The following is a 21,654-nucleotide window of genomic DNA, read 5'->3' as shown; positions in this document are numbered from 1 at the left end:
GCAAGCTGCCGAGTCTACTGAACAGTAGGACCTGCAAAAGCTCTTATAACCTGTTGCCGCTATCAGTTAGAAAATCTGTTTGCTAACTCAGTTTATGAGAACAAAAAGACATGTCTAAGAAACAGCAATGCTGACAAGTTGACAGAAAGCTAGATCGGCGGATTCCATATAGAACCATTACACTACCACGAGTAAGAAGGAAGTCAGCAGCAAGCAGAGAATGCCACCAAAAATGACCTTTCAGCCTCCATCATCAAACTTTCCCCACTGCCTGCTCAGTCCTATTGTCTGATTTCTGGAATTCCACCGGCTCCAGCTCCTTCTCCTCCTCCGCCTGGGTATCAGGCTGCTGGTATAATAGTGGCAGAATCTCTTTAGCTTTGGCAAACAGTTCCCTTGAAAGTAAAAAGAAAAATCCTATTCCTAAAACTCATTAATCTTATCTTGCTCCTTTAGCAAAAGGAATGGCCTAAGCAAAACTAAACTCCTTTAGCAAAAGGAATGGCCTAAGCAAAACTAAACTATTAGGGGGGGAAAACAATTCTTTTGCTAAAAGTTTCTGCCATACTTGGGAACAGAGACAAATTCACCCCACCCTACCACCCTTAATCCCAAGAAAGTCATTTTAAAGTTAAAGGCTGATGGCAGACTCTGATAAAGAATGGGACACACATACACAAGCACAATTTTAAGATAAAGGTTCTAAGCCTCTATCTTCTGGGCCCAAACTGAATGTGGGTGACTTTATAGCACTTCATGCAGAAGATAACTTCTTTTCAACACTCACATTTTTTTCCCTCCACTATGAGAAGTCAAATGCCCACAATTTGCAATTTTTCACAATCAGTTGCATCCTTTCCAGAGAAAATGCAAAAAAAAAAAAAAAAAAACCCAGCTACGTGCAAAGCGTAAGGGGGCCTGTCTGCTCCAACAGGGTGAAAGGTGGTGACCTCACTGCAGACCGTGCTCGGGCACACACGTGCTCAAGATGTGTTGGCTGCAGAGAAATGAAAGTGCAGCTGGTGGGAACACCCCCGAACTCAGTGGCTTAAGAAACCGTGCCAGGGTGGGAGGGAACTTGGGGCCACTGGAGGAGGGAAGGTCACAGTGGTGTTGGAACACTGTATGTCTGAAACAACTCTATTATAAACAACTTTGAAAAACGGTGTCTTAATAAAAATAAATGTGAAAAAAAAAAGTTCTAGGAAACAATGGGCGATGTATTACCTACTCCCCTCCCACCCCCACCCCACACCAATTTTCTGCAATCACCGTGTGCACAACCGAGGTCCAGGTCACCCCCGGACCGAGCGCGAGCACGTCCCCAGGAGGTGTCCCCCGCGCGGACCAGGGGAGGGGTGGGCTCCACCGACGGTGCCCGGGCGCGCGCGCGCCCTCCTGCTCCTGGAGCATCTGCCTGGGTGGCTCTCCACGGGCTGCTTTTGGCAACGAGCAGCGCTAAGGCAAGGGCGCACGCCCCCTTTCCCGGTTCCGAGCGCGGCCTGTCCCTCCGCCAGCTCCGGAGCAGGAAGATCTGGGCGAGGGAAGAAGGCACGAAGCAACCCCCAGGCGCGGGGCGGCCAGACGTGCAGGCGAGGAGGAGGAGGAGGAGGAAGAGGAGGAGGAGGAGGAGGAAGAGGAAAAGGAGGCGGAGGAGGGGGGCGCAGCGGCCGCGTCTCCCCGCCCCGGGCCGCACACAAAGGCCCGAGGCCCGCGCCGCGCGCACTCACCGAAGTCTAGGAACTGCTTCATGGAAAGCGGCGACGGCGAGAAGCGCGCGTAGAAGTCCACTTGGCCCGGCACGCTGCGCTCGGCGCCCGCGTTCGACGTGAGGCCGCGCCGGGCGCAGGGGCGGGCGGCCCGGCCGGCCGAGGCGGCCCCGCGCACCAGCCGCACCAGCCGCATGGCGAGCCCGGGCGCCTGCCGGGTTCCCTGGGCCCGGCGCTACGTGCGGGACGTGGCGGCCCGAGGGGGCGGGGAGCGGCTGTCACCACCGCCGCCGCGGCCGCCGGCCCCCCTTGCGCAAGCCCGGCCCCCCGGCGCCGGGGGCGGGACCCGGGGAGGGGCTGCAGCGCGCCGCGGCCCCCGCCTGGCGGGGAGGGTCTCCGAGCGGGCCACCCGGAGGGGAGTAGCGCTGCAGTCACTCCTGCCGTCTGCACTCACCTTCTGATGAACCCGTCCTCCCACCCCCGAACTTGCTGGAGTGGGGCGGGAGGGCTGCAGCCTCGAGCACAAGGTGCCCGCGCTGTTCCCACGCCCTTTGGGGTGTGCCCCCAGCTTCCTCTGCCAAACCGTTCCAGGACCGCGCCGCACGCCACCTGCAGGGACCAACTTTCCACAATTCCCTCTGTGGCAAGGGGAGTTTTGGAAACTGCGTTTTCCAGTTTCCAGGGGCGGGGGTTACCGAGACCCCCTTCCCCCCCCCCATACCTGGTTTCTGGAGTCCACCCTGCAGTGGCTTATTACCACCACCCCACCCCAACTACACCCACCCAAACCCAAAACAGAACAGCTGAGTTAGTAAAAACTGAAGCAGTGACTTGTGGGCACGAAAAAGTGAACACGGAGGAGGGTACCCGAAATAATAACAGTGATTGTGCCCCTCAAGAAGTCAATGGGCAGCCCAACTTACAGCTTCATTTGCAGGCTTCTGGGTCTGGGAGGGCGAATTTAAAGGTCCCACCTCTGCGGCCTTCGAGCCAGACTGGTGGCTTTAACCTTTCCAGGTGTCTGAACAGTGAGTCTAAGACTAGATGGTCAATCGTGAACATAGTACACATAGTACACATAGCAGGTAGGGGCAAAGTAAGCTCCTTGACTTGGGGTAGATCCTGACACACTGCATACTGCAGTTCCACCCACCGATATTGAATAGCAATTCATTTCCCCAGGGTAGTAGGTTCTTGGTGTGTGTGTGCGTGTGTGTGTGACGATGATGATGATGATGATAATGACATGAGTAACTTTCTAGTCTACACATTTATCTCGAAGGGGAATATTGACCTCCTACCCTGTAGGTGGTTGTGCGGATGAGTAAAGCTTGAAAATATTCTCCAGGAGAGGTGCCTCTTGGGATGGTTTCAGGCATCTGTTTACCAGTACTTGTTAAGACTTAAAAAAAAAAAATACAAGGGAGGTGGGGGTGGGGGTGGGGACTGGAGCAACAGCACAGCGGAGAGGGCTTTACCTTGCATGTGGCCCACCTGCGTTGGATATCTGACATCCCATATGGTCCTCTGAGCAGGAGTAATTCCTGAGTGTGGATCTGGGAGTAATCCCTGAGCATCTCTGGATATGACCCAAAATGCAAAAAATAAAAATAATAAATAATAAAACCTTAGGACCAGAGAGATTTGGAAGCTTAATGGTTGGGCTCATGCTCTGTGTGCAGGAGGCCCAGGTTGAGTCCTAGGCACTGCACAGTCGTGAACACCACCAAAACTACCCTAGAACTGCTAGCTGCACGAGTGACCCCCAAACAAATGAATGCATCTTGTTTGTTTATTTGGGGGCCACACCCTGCTATACTCAGGTCTCTAGGCTCAGAGATCACTCCTGGCAGGGCCGAGGACGGAGAGGATGGGGGAAATCATATGGGATGTCAGGGATCACACTCAGGTTAGCCAAATGGAAGGCAAGCACCTTACTCACTGCACTATCTGGCCAACAAACGAATATATTTTATTTTATTTTTAATTTTTATGAGTGAAACACCATGAGATACAGTTGTAGACATACAAATTTTTGTGCTTGGGTTTCAGTTATACAATGATGGAGTACCAATCCCTCCACTAGTGCCCATTCTCCACCACCACTAATCCCAGTATCCCTTCCACCCCCCATCCCCCCATCCCACCCTACCTCTGTGGCAGGGCACTCTCTTTTGTTCTCTCTTTCCTTTTGGGTGCTGTGGACAAACGAATATATTTTAGAGGAAGCAGCATTAGACCATGAGATGGGTAGGGGAAGTAATGAGGGTGCTGTCTCATTGGTGGTTGCTCTCCACCAATCATATTCTACTGTCCCACCACTGCATTTCCTTTATTCCTTCTGTAAACATGGGTCAAAGGCTGTGATATATTAACAGGTCATGTACCAGGTCACTGGGGATAAAACCCCATGCAGTTAAATGGACTTCCCTCTTGCACTCTCACAGCACTGTGCCCACCCTGTGGCAAAAGAGCTTTAAACTGTCTTCAAATGCATACTTGAAGCTCAAGGGTGAAGGAGGGTTTCCTTCCTTCTTCCAAACCATGAAGGAAGAAGGCTAGGGTTTCTACCCATAAAAAGGGTAGACTGGTAGGTAAAAACAGAGGGAGAAAGACTTCATCTCACACAGGCCTTCTGCCTGTGAAGCGGGCCCTGTAAGAGAGGAGGGTTTTCAGGAGGATCTCTCCACGGTTTGGAAGCCTGCCTCATGGACTCGGGGAGAAAGCAGTTGGGATGGAGAAGGGACCACTAAGTCAATGATTGTGGAGGGATCAATCAAGATGGGAGATGTGTGCTGAAAGTAGACTAAGGACCAAACATGATGGCCTCTCAGTATCTGCATTGCAAACCACGATGTCCAAAGTGGAGAGTAAGAAGGAAGGTGCCTGCCATAGAGGCAGGAAGTGGGAGAGGGTGGGAGTGGTGGGACGCATACTGGGGACATTGGTGGTGGAAAATGTGCACTGGTGGAGGGGCAGGTATTTGATCACTGTGTGACTGAAACTCAATCATAAACTGAGTTTGTAACTGTATCTCACAGGGATTCAATGAGAGAGAGAGAGAGAGAGAGAGAGAGAGAGACAGAGACAGAGAGAAAGAGAGAGAGAGAGACAGACAGACAGAGACAGAGAGACAGAGACAGAGACAGAGACAGAGAAGAGAGAGCGGAGGGGTTTTATCCCTGGTTGTCAGAGCCTACATTGTTTGTATGATTATGGGGAGGCACTATAATGAAATAAAAGAGTTCTAGGTACTGGTTTTTGGGTCTCAGCTTTCATGTCTAAAAAGTGGGGATAATGTTTATCCCACAGGTAACTGTAAGCTACTCTGTGCTAGCATAATGCACTGAACAGAAGCAGACATGCAATCAGTTGCTTCTTTCAAATCATTATTGCTATTTGGTGGGGGGAGGGTTTTTTTAAATTTGGGGTCCACACCTGATGGTTCTAGGAAGCTATCCTTGCTGCAGTTCTCAGGGGATCATATCTCCCCACTCTCTCATCATTGCCCTATTTTATTATTTCTCTGTTAGGATTGGATCAGAACCACTCACGTGTTTTACCTGAAGTCAACTTCCACCTAAATCTTACAGGTTATCCTCAAAATCACCCCTCAGCCACATCCGCCACTCCAGCTTTTCCTCACATCACCCACCTCTTCTCTCTTTCCAGTTCATGCCCTGAGCTCCAAATTCTCCCCTGCCTCCACCCAAGATTCTACACAGTTTTATTCAACTGGCTAAGCCCTAACTCTGCTGCTTCCCACGTGACCATGTCAGTAAGTATGCTAATGTGGAAGTAAAAAGGCACAGCAGTAACCCTGAGATTTATGTTGGCAAGGCTGGTTCCTCTAAAAACCAATGAATAGTTTCATAAAGTGTGTGGGTTTTTAAAAGATCTTTAAGCAAAGAATTGTTAAAAATAAATAAATAAAAAGATAGTAGGCCCTAAATAGAATTTTTATGCTAAGCCAGGAGCGGGGGCAGGAGACTGATTAAAACGATAATGTTCAAAATATCATTTTTGAAACTTCAAAGCAATACTGGTATTTCCCAATTATGGGCAAAATATAAATAATCTTCTTGAAGTGGTAAATCCTGTTCATTCCAGAATAAAGAGAATCATCTCATAAAAAAAATCCATGCATTGGGTCAGAAAGATGGCTCAATGACTGGAATCGATGATTTGCATGCAGAAGGCTTGGGTTAGATACCCTGCCTGCACCCATGGTCCCTCTGAAACGCCACCAGGATCCCTTGGAGGACGGTGAGTTGAGTTTCCCTCCACACCCCGAGCAGAGCCCCAGCAGCTGAAAACCTCCAGAACCAACCATAGCTATGCTTAAGATCACTCTCTACACGCTCGAACGAGCCTCACACATGAAGGAACCGGCAGAAGAACCCAGGTGTGCAGGACCCAGGGCTGAGATCTCCAAGGCTGCTCAGATCGGGAATGGACCTCCTCCACCCAGATCCCCTATCTTCCAATAGCTAGGCAGTTACACTCACCAACTGCCCCCTGGTGCCGTGTAATCCCATCAACGGCCAAGACCCAGAGACAATAAAACCAAGCTCCCAGAAGCGTGTGGCTGCGACTTCTTATTGTCTAGTTCTCGCTCTCTGAGAACCCCGTAGGCTACTGAGAGTATCCTGCTGCAAAGCAGAGTCTGGCAAGCTCCCCAAGGCGCACTCAATATGCCAAAACCCAGTAACAATGATGGGTCTCATTCCCCTGACGCTGAAAGAGCCCCCAATGTGGCACTTGCTAAAATCTCAGGGCGAGGACGAATGGAGACGTTACTGGTGCCTGCTTGAGGAAATAGATGAACCACGGGATGACAGTGATACAGTGTGATACAGTAATGCTAAGCTGCATCACCAAATAGAAATCATTTTTAATTTTTTATGGAGGGAGCCCCACATCAGGCAGTGCTCAGGGCTTATTTCTGGCTCTGAACTCAGGTATCACTCTTGATGGGCTTGGGGGAACATATGGGATGCTGGGGATTGAACCTGGGTCTTCAGCATGCAAGGCAAGTGCCCTTACCCACTGTACTATCACTCTGCCCTGAAACTTTCTTAATTATAATTTGACTCTCTCAGAGATAAAATATTGAGTCAATTAGTAGCTATTTGGTGATGTGGCTTAGCATAAGCAATTCTATTTAGGGCTTACTCTATTTTTATTTTTTAATCAATTCTTTGCTAATGAAAGATTAACTAGATGACTCTCCCCAAGTAAAATTACATTTTGCCCATTTCCTTTTTACAGATGTCGTGACTCCTGTAAATATCTCCCTGGCCTTCCCTTCTGCCTGTAAAAGCCTTCCAGGGTAACTTTTTTGTTTAGGAGAATGGCTACTAATCTGATTTTAGGGGATTGATATTCAAATATAAACTTAATTTTTTTTTTGTTTGCAGAGAGTGCCAAGGATCAAATCCAGGGCCTCACATATGCAGTCACATCCTCTAAAAATTTTGTATAACTCAGTTTGTCATTTAAATGTTCATTCACCAAGTTTCCACCCAATATATAGGTATTTGATCATGGTCACAGTCCTCCCGTTATTCCTCGATTTGCTTGAACGGGCCCAGTAACATCTAGTACATATAAAAAAATAGAATCAACTTGTTTATTGGTAAAAGACTCAGGGTCTGATGTTGGAAAGAAATTACCTGAAGCCTTTGTTTCGTTTGATACTCAGTGCTACAGGTATCAAACCTAGGATTGCCACAAGTAAAACACACACTCCAGTCCCTGAGTCTCTCTCTACCCAGGCCAAAATTAGATTTTTTTTTAAGGTAACAGTTAATATGGCTTTTTAGTATGTAGATTGTTTGGAGCTGAGGTCAGCTAAATCCCTGCAGGCTAAGAAATAGTTACCACCTACCTAAGAAAATGAAAATTGGGGTCACATCCAGAGTTAGGATTAGTGCCAGGAATAATGTAAGCCAAATAATCCATAGATAATCATTAATTACCAAGCAGTCTGCTCTTCATCTTGCGTGTTCCTTCTCTTCCTCAGCTCCTCTCCTTCTTCTTGAAGCCCCAGGCCCATAGCCAGCTCCTCAGCCAAGGACCTCTACCCCTTTCAGCCTACTTTGGAGGTTCCCTCTCACTGTAGATTCCCTGTATGTAAGAAGTCAGCTTTTGTCACCTGCTGATCTGTCTGATGTTAATTGGTTTCACTGATCTTGGGGGTATGGTGCCGCCAGCAGGTCAATCTGTACCTGTGAGGCAAGTGCATCAGCAGCCTCATGGTGCCTTCAGACTTCCATATACCCCAAAATTGCTGCTGTGCCTTTGGCCAGACCCCAAAAACTTGGGGCAAAGTTTACCAAGAAAGTAAACGGCCAAAAGTTAGGTATGTGGGAAACACACCCACAAACCACCTCTGGCTCAGCTATATAATTGGCGGCAAGGCCTCTTTGGTTCCTGATTGAACTGCTTAATGGACACGATCCCAGAGACTCAGAAACGAATCTCAGAACCCAGTGGCTTTAGGTAGAAATGCGTCTGGTCTCTGCAGTAGGCTACCGGTGCTGGGCCAACCCAGGTGGGAATAGGTTTCGTGCCTTGGCCTGTTCCCCCTGGCGGCCCAGTGGCCGTCATCCGTCTGAGGCCACTGGATAGTCACATTTGGGCCCCCAGTGACGAGACACACAGGGCCTCACGGGATGAGGGTGGAGCTGGGCTTGTCCTCCCCACCCCGAGACCCCAAGTAATCGCCCACGAATGGCCTCTCTGGCTCCTGATCAAGCTGCTTAACGGCCATGATCCCAGAGACTCAGAAACAAATCTCAAAACCCAGCGGCGTTTGGCAGAAATGCATCCGGACTCCACAGTACGTTACTGTCGCCGGGCCACCCCAGGGAGGAAAGGGTGCTGTCCCTCCGCCTACTCCCTTTTGGCGACTTGGTGGCTGTCATCCTCTAGAGGCCATTGGACAGTCAGGCTTGGACCCGCAGTGACGAAACTTGTTGGGTCTCACGGGATGGGGGGGGGAGGTGGAGCCGGGCCTGTCCTCCCCACCCTAACAAGACCCCAAGTCATCACTCACGAACGGCTTCTCTGGTTCCTCATCAAGCTGCTCAGCGGCCTTGATCCCAGAGACTCAGAAACAAATCTCGAAACCCAGTGGCTTTTGTCAGAAATGTGTCCGGACCCTGCAGTAGGTTACTGTCACCGGGCCGGGCCACCCCAGGGGGGAATGGGTGCTGTCCCTCCGCCTGCTCCCTCTTGGTGACTTGGTGGCTGTCATCCTCCAGAGACCATTGGACAGTCAGGCTTGGGCCCGCAGTGACGAAACTTGTTGGGTTTCACGGGATGGGGGGGGAGGTGGAGCCGGGCCTGTCCTCCCCACCCCAATGAGACCCCAAGTCATCGCCCACGAATGGCCTCTTTGGCTCCTCATCAAGCTGCTCAACGGCCATGATCCCAGAGACTCAGGAGCAGATCTCTAAACCCAGTGGCTTTTGGCAGAAATCCCTCCTGATTTAAGTGTTAAAATTTCAGAATTTCAAAACCACATGGCCCTACTGCAGCCACACGACATCATATGTTATTCATAACCAGCAATAGAACACAAATTGTCTATTGTTGCCTTTTCAGCAGATCTGAGTGTTGGGGTAAAATCTTAAATAATGGTGGGTCTGGTGTCGAAATATTGAATGTGATCCAAGTAGAGAGACAGTAATGTGGAAATCATCTGCCCCACAGGTATGGGGAGGGTGTGGGATGGGGGTATACTGGGATTTTTGGTGGTGGAGAATGGGCACTGGTGAAGGTACGGGTGTTTCATTGTATGACTGAGACTTAGACCCAAAAGCTTTGTAGCTGCTCTCACGGTGATTCAATAAATAAAATTATAAAAAATGGAAAAAGGAAAAAAAAGTAAGGTGGAGTTCATGCACAATTCAATCAGCTAATCAGTGGCTGAATAAATAGCAGTACTCCTACAAAAAAAGACAAAAAAAATAATAATTGGTTTCACTGATCAAAGAAGACTCCAAGGGATAGGGGGAAAGTCAAGTGAAAAGTAAAAACACAGGAAACACAATTAGTGAATAATGATTACTGTATTCATTAAACACAATTAATGAATAATGAAAAAGGGGCAAAACTGAATTTGTTCTTGTAGGATGGGGGAATGTCTTGTAGGATGATACCTTCAATTCATTGGGAGGCCGGAGAACTTTTTGCTTGGATCATTGCCAGAAGCGTTTGCATTGTCAGTTATCTACAATTTTGTAAACAGCTTACAAAATTGAGTCAGAATCAGATGCCTTAGAAAGTTGTGCTTTAGTCATTACATTCTTCTGAAGTACTAATAACACACACACACACACACACACACACACACTCCGACCTTTCTTTAAGCGGAACTAAAAATATTTAGTTATTTTGTGTGCGTGCAAGAGTCTCTTCTCTGCCAAATTTTGTACTCAGGAAGATGCCAGATATATCTGGAATAAGTACCTTGTTCTGCTGGAGTTCAGGAGAGATCCCTGGGACATGCTTGGCCTGAAGCCCAAGAGAGGGAGGCTTTTTCAGGGCAAAGGTGAAGGAGGGGCCGTCAAAGATTGCAAAAGCTGTCGCACAGTAACACACCCCCTTACTACAGTTTACTTAAAAAGAAGAAAGGGGAGGATAGAGAAGAGGAAGAAAGAAGGAAAAAGAAAAGATCGCCTAATCTGGATGTTCAGTGCTTTGAGCAAATTCATGAAACAATGAAACTTGCTTGAGAATTGGAGCTGCTGCAGACAGGATTTGAGCACTGGCACGAGTCTAAAGCAGTGGTGTGTGTGTGTGTGTGTGTGTGTGTGTGTGTGTGTGTGTGTGAGAGAGAGAGAGAGAGAGAGACAGAGAGACAGAGAGACAGAGACAGAGACAGAGAGAGACACACAGAGGCTAAGAGAGACTAAGAATGGACAGGAAGAATCCCAGATTTGGACAAATTACAAACTGGGATTAACAATTTGAACCTAGGTCTCTCTGAGGCCTAGACATGTTCTGCTGATGTTCTTATTTGTAAGGTTTTTTCTTCTACAAGGTAGGGGAGTGGGCCAGACCTGGCAGTGATCAGCCTTGTGCTTGGTTCTGCACTTCTGGCAGGGTTTAGGGGACCATATGTGGTGCTCAAGACTAAGCCAGGGTCAGCCATGTGCAAAGAAGTGTACCCCTTCTCGCCATACTGTCACTCCAGCCTTCTGAGAAGTTTTTGTTCTTGGTGTCCAGGCTGTATCCAGCGGTGCTCAGGGAATATTCCTGGCTCAGATGTCACACCTGCGAGTGCTCAGAGGACCAGATAAGGTGCCAAAGATTTCAATGGGAGTTGGCAGAATGCAAGGCAATTGCCTTGATTCCTGCACTATCCCTTTGCAAGGTCTTTTATTTCTTCCATTTCATTTTTTAGGAGCCTGATTCTGGGGTTGCCATCCAGTAAGGGTTTCCATACACATGCTGTGTGCAGAGAAGGCAGCATTAGAAAAACTAAATTAAAGCAATGTATGTATCCTTAATAACTTCGATGAAGCCAGACCCCAGCTCTTAGGAACTTCTGTTCTCAAAAGAAGAGACAAATACTAAATATATAGGATTATCTCATAGAGTGCTTAAGACTAACTAAATAATAAAACCTAGGGGGTGGTGAATGGAGATTACTCAGCTCAGAATGAGGGCATTCAGAGGTCCTGAAAGAGGCAGATTTCCCTATCCACCCAGAATCCTCAACCCTTCTCAAAGAAATGTAAACCCCCACAAAGCTTGTTGGTCTTTGGTTTCAGAGTTGGCCTTTTTTTGGCATTCTGGTCAAAAGTGACTGGGTGAGACCATGCATTGTAATTGTCTTGAAAAACTCAAAACAGGAGGGGGATTTAGTAACATCCCACTAGCAAATAACCCCAGGAAAGGTGCAGCGTAAGCTTTTACTGCTACAGGGGTGACCTGCCTGTTAGCCCTCTGCTTTAGGGATGCTGGGGTATCTGCACTGTGATTAGAAAACTGACAGAAGCTGCTTTCCAAAAGCAGAGAGGGGACTGGAGAGATAGTTCAGTGGGTAGGGTATTTGCCTGGCACGTGGCCAACCCAGGTGATTCTGACATCCCATATGGTTCCCCAAATACCACCAGGAGTGATTTCTGAGCCAGAATCACTGGCTCAGGAGTTAAGTCCTGAGCACAGCTGGTCTGATTTGAAAACCAGAAAATTAAAAAAAAAAGTTATAATAAAAAGCCAGGGCCAGGCCCAGAGGAAATAGCAACATAGACTAAAATGCATGCTTTGCAGGAGGACCAGGTTTGATTTTCAGTACCACATAATGCCCAGAGTATGCTAAGGGTGACCCCTAAGCACCTAGCCAGGACTAAGTAGTCCCTGAACACCACTAAGTGTGACCCCAAAACAGAAAGAAAATTCTTAAAGCCACCATCAGGTTTGGCCTCTTTCGAACAGTGTGAAGACTTTTCCCCAACATTTTCCTGACAATTCATTACTGAGATTAAATGACCACTGTCAATCCTTGCAATAGGATTTTTTTTTTAATTTAACTGATTTGTTTTAGACTTGGGGCCAGACCCTGCAGCTCTTTCTGGGCTACTCTGGACTTAGTACTTTAGTGCTTGGGACTGCTCAGTCCTGGTGATTAAATCCAGCCTTCCTGCCTGCATGCCCAACAACTACTGAGCTATCTCACCTGACAGTGCTCGGGGGTTACTGATGGTTCTGCACTCAGGAATTAATCCTGGTGGGCTCGGGAGACCATATGGGATGTCGGGGATCAAACTTGGGTCAACCACGTGAAAGGAAAGTTACCTGCCCACTGTACTATCATTCGGCCAACCCCCCCTTCCCTGTCTGTTTCTTTTTATATATTTATTTATTTACTTATTTTGGGCTTGGGCCACACTTGGCAGTACTCAGGGGTGACCTTTAACAGTGCTTGGGAGACCATATGTGGTGCTAGGATCTAAACAAGGTCCAGGCAGAGCTCTTACTCTTATACTATCTCACAGGTTCCCAACTGCTACTCTTTAAACTCAAAAAAAGCAAGACAGATAGACAGAGAGACACAGAGAAGAGAGACAGAGACAGAGACAGACAGACACAGAGAGAGAGAGAGGGGGAGAGAGAGAGAGAGAGAGAGAGAGAGAGAGAGAGAGAGAGAGAGAGAAGAGTCTCCACTGCTTCTTTTTCTATTTATTTATTTATTTATTTTTGTGCTTTTTGGCTCACACCCGGCAATGCTCAGGGGTTACTCCTGGCTCTACACTCAGAAATTACTCCTGGCGGTGCTTAGGGGACCATATGGGATGCTAGGGATCGAACCTGGATCAGCCATGTGCAAGGCAAACGCCCTACCCGCTGTGCAACTGCTCCAGCCCATGCCACTGCTTCTTTTTAAACTCAAAAAGCAAGACAAGAGTGAGAGAAAAGGAAGAGAGAGGAGAGAAAGAGAGAGTGAGAGAGAGAGAGAGAGAGAGAACAGTAGAAAGGGTGCTTGCCTTGTATGCAGCCAGCAATACATAATTTTCTCCAAGCACTGCCAGGAGTTGCCCCCAAACAAAAACTAAATACAAAAACTCAAATATCTCCCCACGTCTCCTACTCATACATGTGTCCACCCTCTATAAAGGAGATGAAGGAAAACAAGCAAGATTTACCCTAATGTGTGTTATTGGACATATATCCTGGAAAATCAAGTTTATCTTTAAAGCAATTAAAGTACCATGAACCTTGCAACCCGTACAATACCCGATCTCTGTTTGTCCACAGATATGTGGATAGAGTAGTAGGACGCAGTGCTTTGCTATCTCTGGACACCTAACCTTCACTGAGTTGAGGTATCTAGCCCTAGGTACACACACACACACACACACACACACACACACACGATCCAATTAACAGTTCCTGATAGTTTCTTACTACTCACAAGATCTATGAGTTGGGGACTATTTTTGAATCCTATTTCACAGAGGAAGGGAGCACGGTACCCCTCACTAGAGTTGCAGTCTCAGAAGTGAAGCTAACTCGTGCCTCAGGTCAGACTGACCTCATTCTCTCTCACACGCCCTGCCCGCTTGCCTTCTTTATGTAAAATACCTCCAGCTTCTCAGCTCTCTATGATGCAGTGGAAGCACTACCAGCTGAGAGGATCCCTTTTCCATGAGTAGTCAGGCCCCAAAGGCCTCCAAGGAAGTCTCTGACCTGAGAAAACTTTCAAACACCTGGTGAGTTTCAACAATACTGATGCCTGGGCTCTGCCCTCAGAAATCCTGAGTCATTCTGGACATTGGAATAGTTTTCTTTTTCTTTTCAATGCTAAGAATTCAAATGTATCATATTAAAAATAGCCTCAAGAAACCAGAGACATAGTGCAGCGAATAGGGCACTTGCCTGGCATGCGGCCGACCCAGGTTCGATCCCCCATCATCCCATACAGTCCCTGAAACACTTCAGGAGTAATCCCTGAGTGCAATTATTCCTGAATAATTCCTGAGCATTGCCAAATGTGGCCCCCCATACCTCCCCCCAGTTTTTTTGAACTAAAAAAATAACTACTTCACATTTTCTGGGAATGATGTTAGTTCCAGAAGGAAGTTCCAACCATAAAGGAACACTAAGTTTCCATGCCTTACCACCTTAGTACAAGATTGAGAGTTCTACTTACTGCTTAGAGAAAGTGAAGTGATATGGCTCCGTATTATCATGGCTTCAGCAGCATTTATATTATTATTTTGGCTTTTGGGCCACCCTAGAGAGGTCCGAGCTTCACTCCTGGCTCTGTGCTCAGGGATCACTCCTGGTGGGGCTTGGGGACCATATAAGGTACTGGGGATTAAACCCAGGTCAGTGACTTGTAAGGCAAGTAGGCTACCTGCTAGACTGTCCCTCTGGCCCAGACCCAGTTATGGTTTTATACTGGCAGCCTTTCACTTCTTCCTGTACCATCTCTTGCTTTGGAGGTTAGGCTTTCTATGGACGGCCAGGCTATGGCTGAAAGGAAGTTCCAGGGCTAAAGTATGTGTATTGCATGCAAGAGGCCCAACTGGACCCCTGAGCACAGAGCCAGGAGCAGCATCTAAGCACCACTTGCTGTGGCCTCTTCCCCCTCAAACAACACTACCACAATAAAAAGGACGGAGCTACTGTCATTTGTCTGTGTATTTCCAGAGCCCAGCACCATTCCTAGACATTGAGGAAGAAATTAAACTACAGCTATGTCCACAGTAACAAGATTTTACTATGCTCACTGGCATTTAGTTAGAGGTGGTGAATTGGATATGGGTCTCCCGGGCTTAGAATCAGCAAAGGCAGCACCCTCTCCCTAAAGTTTCTTGAGGCTCGGTAGAATCTCTAGAAGGATAGAGTGTATATACATTTTTCTCTGCAGATGCAGGTGTGATGGCCTTTTTCGGGAAGCCTGAGAAAGGTTCAAGGTCAAGGGCAGAGAGAACACTGAGGCACACCCCAGCCTCTTCACTTTAGTGCAGACTCCAGCCATTTTCTCTCTCTGGTTTTGCCCTCATGGCACCTGGCCAGTTTAGTCCTTCATGTTTACAGTTCACTTAGCCTCAGAGGATTATACTCTAATCCCTTTAGAGCTCTGCTCCTTATTGGGGCTCTTGAGAACATCTGTACAGACCTGGCTCCAGCCACTGGCCCCAGCACTCTAACACCAGAACACATGCCCCTCAGTCACTAAAACCTGTTTTTTAAGGTAGGAGAGAGAAAAAAACACTTGCCACTTTGAATAACTGGAAGAACAAATACCCATTGTTTTCTTCTGCATCGGCCATTCTTCTGCAATCTCGGAGACTTTTTAATTTTTTTTTTATTCTTGGGCCACACCTGGCAGTGCTCAGGGGCCATGCTTGTGATACATGTATAGTGATGGAATTTGACTCAGGATCACGGCCGCAACTGCTTGTTAAGCAAGCACCTTAACTCTTGTGCTGTCTGGCCCTGAAGTTCTTTCTTCACCTCTTTGACCCTTACCCTCTAGTGGACTATAATAATTGTTAATGCCTGTTCTTTGGTCTTAAGGAACTATCTTGAATCCAATCATACATAAGACATGTGATTAGCTGATCAAACAATTCTTCCACATTCCTCTTTTCTCAGCCGCCTACAGTATTTCCATTTTTCCTTCACGTATTCATTTTTTATTTTAGGCCACACCCGATTGTGCTCAGTGTCTTTTCCCAACTCTGTTCTCAGGGTCAGGGAACCAAATGTAGTGGCAGGGATTGAACCTGGGTTGGGTGTGTGCCAGGCAAATTGCCCTACCTGTTGTATCACTCCAGTCCCTCATTTTCGCCCTTTAATACAGTTGTCATTTTAAGTGTCTTCCCACATTGCCCTTTTGTGGGTCAGTGTACTCTTTAAAGTGTACAGTTAAGAGTTTCTCATTAGGACATTCTCATTTTTGGTACGAGGTCTGGCTGATTTTTACTTTCCTGGACCGGACATTAAATAAGTACCCACCTACTCCTACCCACACTGAAGAACAACATGCTCCACAACATGGGCATGAAGGCATCACATAAACCATGACTTCACGAGCCATTATGAGGTCAATGGCAAGTCTCCGCCACCAATAATCAAGTTCCCTGCTTGATACTACCACTCCCGGGCATGATGCAAGCTGGAATTGCAGGGCTCACACAAAGCACTGCCATGACCTGTGATCCAGTCATTGATGTCATGGCCCTCAGCAAACAAACCAGCCAGGCCGACACTCTTCCTGCTCATGGGGACCACACATTCTCGCAGGTGTCTAATCCGTGTATATTCATGAGACAAGAGCTCAGACATGATCGCTCTGGACCCAAAAGATAGTTTAAGACTGGAGTGCACACTTTGCATGCAGGGAGGGTCCCCAGGTTTGACCTACAGTACTGCAAGGTCCCCCTAAACACTCTCTGGTGTCCTCATATCCCCCAAAAGTTCTTCACTGGCCCGTAAGTGCCTCTAACTTTTTTTGGGTGATAATGTCTTGCTGATCTTCAAAACAATAAGAACATCTTTAATACCCAATGTAGTGGAAAATAACTTCCTAATCTATTGGAAAAATAATGTATTTTATGCTACCTTTATTCGGGCTATGACATATTGTTTGGGTCCTATGTACATACTCTATTTCATTAATTTGTGGTAATCCAGCTAGAAATTTCATACAATGGCTTAAACCTAAACAAATTCCTATGGTAAAGACTATTCAATCCTGGTGTTAGTCCTGGTGATCCACATAAATGACACATGAACACAGCTGGACCACTCTTCTATGTAAAATGTGTTCGAAGAAAGAAACTTCAGCCACAAGAACCTTGTTTGTGTGGTCTCACTACTACATACTCTACCCTTGGTAGATAGAAACCACGGAAGGAGGCAAATCAATCACAATAGAAGACTGATGTAGTTATCTAGAACAAAGCATATTTTATTTAAGTTTGGTTGTTATTTGGGCCATACCCAGCAGTGCTCAGGGGCTATTCCTGGCTGTGCTCAAGGGTTGCTCTTGACTGGGCAGGAGAACCATGTGATATGAGAGACTGACCCCACCATCCAGCATGCAAAGCATGTGCTACAGCCTGTTGAGTTGTTTCTCCAGCCCCCAAACCAACTTTTTAGTTCATTTTCTTGCCAAAGGAAGAAAAGAAGAAACCCTTAAACATGTATTTGTTACATTCTTGGTCACTACTATCTTTGGTGGATCTGAGAATCGCTGTCACTGTCCTCCTGTTGTTCATCGATTTGCTCGAGCGGGCCCAGTAATGTCTCCATCATGAGACTTGTTACTGTGTTTGGCATATCGAATACATCAGGGGTAGCTTGCCAGGCTCTGCCGTGTGGGCGAGATACTCTTGGTAGCTTGCCGGGTTCTCTGAGAGGGGCAGAGGAATCGAACTCGGGTCGGCCATGTTGGCTGCGTGCAAGGCAAACGCCCTACAGCTGTGCTATCGCTCCAGCCGAATATTCTGTATATTAATAAAAACTTTGGAAACTTTGGTTTGACTTGATTTTTAAAAAAGCCAATTAAAGCTACTTACAACTTTGGTTTTGTTTCATATATACCATCCTGTTTTTTTACTTTTTGCTTAGGAAGAAGCTCCTGGCAGTTTAGGGGATGCTGGGGATCGAACCCAGGTTAGAGGGCTGCAAGATAAGCAACCCACCCTCTACACTCCTCTATCGCTCCAGGCCCACATCATGCTGTTTTACTAAGCAGTGAAGACTTTCATAAAAAATTTTTATTTCACACTTTTATACAAATATCCACAGGTATTTTCTAATCATGAAATAATTTTACAATGCTAGTTAGTATAAAAATGTATCAAATGCAAACAGACCAGTGACTTGACTTGAGATGACATTTTTAACAACTATTAATTCGACCACCACTACATTCTTTTTTTTTTTATTGTTAAACCTCACTTTAACCCACTCTAGCCCTCCCTTTTCAGGATATTCCTTTTTATAACAAAGGTCTATAAACACTTTCAAAACATCAGTGTCTTAACAACCTATAAAGCCAGTGCATTAGGTTCCAAGTGGCCCAAGCAAGAAATATGAGATTTTGAACATGGTTATGACCTATTGTAGAGAAATTTCTGTAAACAACATATCATTTGTAAAACTATGTCTGGGAACGATAATTCCAAAGTACAATTAGAATATAGGGTTAGTATCTAAAGGGCATAAGATTTCTATAAAGAAATCAAATTAAAACTTCAAAGCAACAATGGCACCTATGGCTCTGTTTTATTCATGACTGAGACACTGTCTACACGGAATCCAAACAAGTTAGCACCTGGTTTGCTGTTGCTTCCCATAGAACTTAACGTTCTGAAGCACTGTAAATGCAATTCAGCTAGCTTTTGTGTTCTTTGATTTCTGTCTGTCCACGGGATAGACAGAAAGGATAGTCTTTCTCCACCCCCCACCCCCAACCCCTCTTTCCATCTTTACAACTAAAAGCCAGTGGACAATTCTTGTGAGAGTAGCAGTAATTTTGAGAATAGAAATGGGAGGAAGCCAAACAAAAGCCAACCAAACGCGAACATTGATTACATGATCCCAATAACAAAACCCTTACAAGCCCTGCTATTCTGTCTGACCTTTGGTCTCTGATACTCAGTAGTCTCACACAGTCTCAGTCAGGATGCAATACAGGCCCTCGCCTTGCCTTTCAAGTCCTGAACAGATAGTCCCAGTCCTGAATATCCACCAGTGACTAAATCATACTAATATCCAATAGACAAGCTCCTTCTCTGCAAAAGTTCCTAAAAATGATATCATAAAAGTCAGAAATATCACAGGCTCTAAACTCAAAAAAGCATCCCATCTCTTCTAACAATGACAGGGCCCAACAGTCAATCCTTTTTCTCGTATTAGGGGGTGGGGTGGGTCATACCCGGCAGTGCTCAGGGCTTACTCCTGGTTCTGTGCTCAGGGATCCCTCTTTGCAGGACTTACAGGACTATATGTGGTGCTGTGAATCAAACCAGGAATAGCTATGTGCAAGACAAGCACCTTAATCCCTGTTATTATCTCTCTGGCCCTCAATACTGTTCTTTCTTAGGTTTGGAAAAACGGGGGTGGGGGGTGAGCGCTGTGATAGAGGGGAGACCTTTTTAATAACTTAAGCTTATCTGTAAGTGATAACAATTCTCTGGCACACTTATAAAAAAAGATTTTCTTCCTTAGCAGTCAATCCTTGAGGTCCCATCAATGACCTCCAGTTGTTCTAAATTCTGATTGCTTAATCCAACCTGAAGGTTAACGGAGAATCTTTGGCCTGTTAAGTCAATATCAAAATGGTTTGTAAAAAAAGGAAAACAATAAATACCATATACAAATAAGTCTAACTAGCATTCAAGTCTGTTGCTCCTGTATATTTTAGCGAGAAGGGAGAGTGAAATCTGGATGCATTTGGTGTGAGCAGATATTCCTGCACCTGGGGAAGATGGCCAGATGGCAACCTCACCATCTATTGCACATTTCATTTAAGATAGCACTTCAAATGGACAAGCAGCTACCCGACGGCCCAGTCCTGCAACGCCAGACAGTTCCGTGGCAGGTTCTCCAGTCCTGTGAGAAGGTTTGCAGAGGTGGCCATGAGGCTGGGCAGGCATCCTGTCCATGAGCTGCTTGCCAGTAGTGGGTGCCTTCTTCCAGTCACATGACACACGTGGGGGATGAAAACAGGCCTTTCCTCAGCTCACATAAGCGAGCCACAGAGACAAAGGCCACCCGAAAAGTTAAGTTAAGGCAGCTGAAGAAAGATCCATTCCGACGGGCTTCTATTTGGTTGTGCAAAACAAGAGGCTTAGGCCACGTAACATCCACAGTTAAAAACTGCATGTACGGATGGGATGTTGTCTGTCTGAAATCAATATTCAGGTACTGAACAGGCTTTCAATTCCATTTGAATTTCTGAGTTGGAGAATGGGACAAACAGTTTGGGGTCCTGTGAGATTTGGGGTGAAACCTCTAGGAGTAGCTTTCATTTTCATTCCACCTTGTGATCCATTGTTTCTTTTCAAGGTTATCGTGGTATTTTTCATCTTTGATCTCTCGCTCTTCTTTGCGGATCCTGACGGCGTGGTACCGGGGAACGCTATCATCGTACCTAGAGCGTTTAAAGAATCCACACTGGAGAAAAGGGGAAGAGAAACAGAGGCAAATTCAGTCATATCAAGACAAGTGAGGTCAACCAACGGGAATGGCTAAGCTTTCTGGTCAGCTCTGCCTATACCTTGGGAGTAAGGATAAAGGATTTGGTTTTCTTTTAGGTGAGTGCTAATGGGCTGAAGAGAAATGGTAGAAGATGGGGAAATAAAAGGAAAAGAGGAACAGCTGGAAAATTGGAAGGAAGTCCATTTTCATCTGTCTGTACATTTTATAACAACACAAGCTACCTGAACTAACAGCCAGAGATTTTATGAAAATATGCCTCCAATTTTAAGTCACAGTCACAGCAAGAAAGATCATATATATATATATATATATATATATATATATATATATATATATGATCTCTTTTTGTTCTTGTTTGGAGTTTTTGGGCCACACCTACTGTCTCAGAGATCACTCTAGGAGGGGCTCTGGGGACCATATGTGGTGCTGGGGATGAATGCAAGGTTAGCCACGTGCTAAGCAAGCATCTTACCCACTGTATTACCTCTCCAGGTCAAACAAAAGGTCTCATTTTACGATGAACAGGATGGCATTTTAATTGTAAAAACAACTTTAGTTAAACATCACAAGCCTTTCTCTCCTCCCATTCAGTGGAAATCAGGACACAGGTATTTAAAAAATTGCTATTTGAGTATGTGAGGGTTCCAGGGTCAATATCAGAATCATCTCTCTCTGAGGCTCCAGTGTAACCTGTCACATCTCCCATTTGCTAAAAGGTGATTGACATGGCCTGGATTTGCTGGCATGCTTCCAAATTAAACAGCTTTGTTGATATATTCCACAGTACCTGTGCTGTGCAATAAAATCAATCATGTACCTCGATTTTGATGCTTGTGGAAAGCATCAAACAATTTTGGGGGGAATATTGCTGGGGATCAAATCTGGGCTAATGGTCCAGCCCTTGAGGGATATCTCTGGATTTTATTTCAGAGCACCTTCCAATTTTTTTCTTGTTTTCTCAAAAGAAAGACAGTATGTGTACATTAAAATTGTTAAAGAATACATATATACATATTTTTTTCCTTTTGGGTCACACCTGGAGATGCACAGGGGTTACTCCTGGCTCTGCACTCAGGAATTACTCCTGGGGGTGTTCAGAGGACCATATGGGATGCTGGGAATTGAACTCAGGTTGGGCGGGTGCAAGGCAAACACCCTACCTGCTGTGCTATTGTTCCAGCCCAAGAATATATATTTTATCTTAGAAAATATTCAGTCTGATTCAAAGCAGACTTTTATTGAGAAA

At 46.2% G+C, this 21,654-nt stretch overlaps 2 protein-coding genes across 3 annotated transcripts in view; both read right to left on the bottom strand.

Annotated features, from left to right (window-relative positions):
• The window catches only part of PDK1 (pyruvate dehydrogenase kinase 1), a 43,776-nt gene extending 41,799 nt beyond the window's left edge, over window positions 1–1,977 (bottom strand). The window contains exon 1 of the mRNA XM_056110342.1: window positions 1,731–1,977. Coding sequence (XP_055966317.1) covers window positions 1,731–1,905 — 175 coding nt within the window. The 5' untranslated portion in view covers window positions 1,906–1,977. The remainder of the gene's footprint in view (window positions 1–1,730) is intronic.
• A 15,965-nt stretch (window positions 1,978–17,942) lies between these two features.
• The window catches only part of ITGA6 (integrin subunit alpha 6), a 90,338-nt gene continuing 86,626 nt past the window's right edge, over window positions 17,943–21,654 (bottom strand). The window contains exon 25 of one of the 2 annotated variants that reach the window (XM_056110304.1): window positions 17,943–20,363. In XM_056110304.1, the coding sequence (XP_055966279.1) occupies window positions 20,202–20,363 (162 nt within the window). In that variant the 3' untranslated portion in view covers window positions 17,943–20,201. The remainder of the gene's footprint in view (window positions 20,364–21,654) is intronic. The other variant, XM_056110305.1, reaches the window with a different exon arrangement.

This window comes from Sorex fumeus, unplaced genomic scaffold (assembly GCF_029834395.1).
Source record: "Sorex fumeus unplaced genomic scaffold, SorFum_2.1 ptg000009l, whole genome shotgun sequence".
NCBI lineage: Eukaryota > Metazoa > Chordata > Mammalia > Eulipotyphla > Soricidae > Sorex > Sorex fumeus.
The sequence above is the reverse complement of the archived record's forward strand: the minus strand, read 5'-3'. Positions and strand labels throughout refer to the sequence as shown.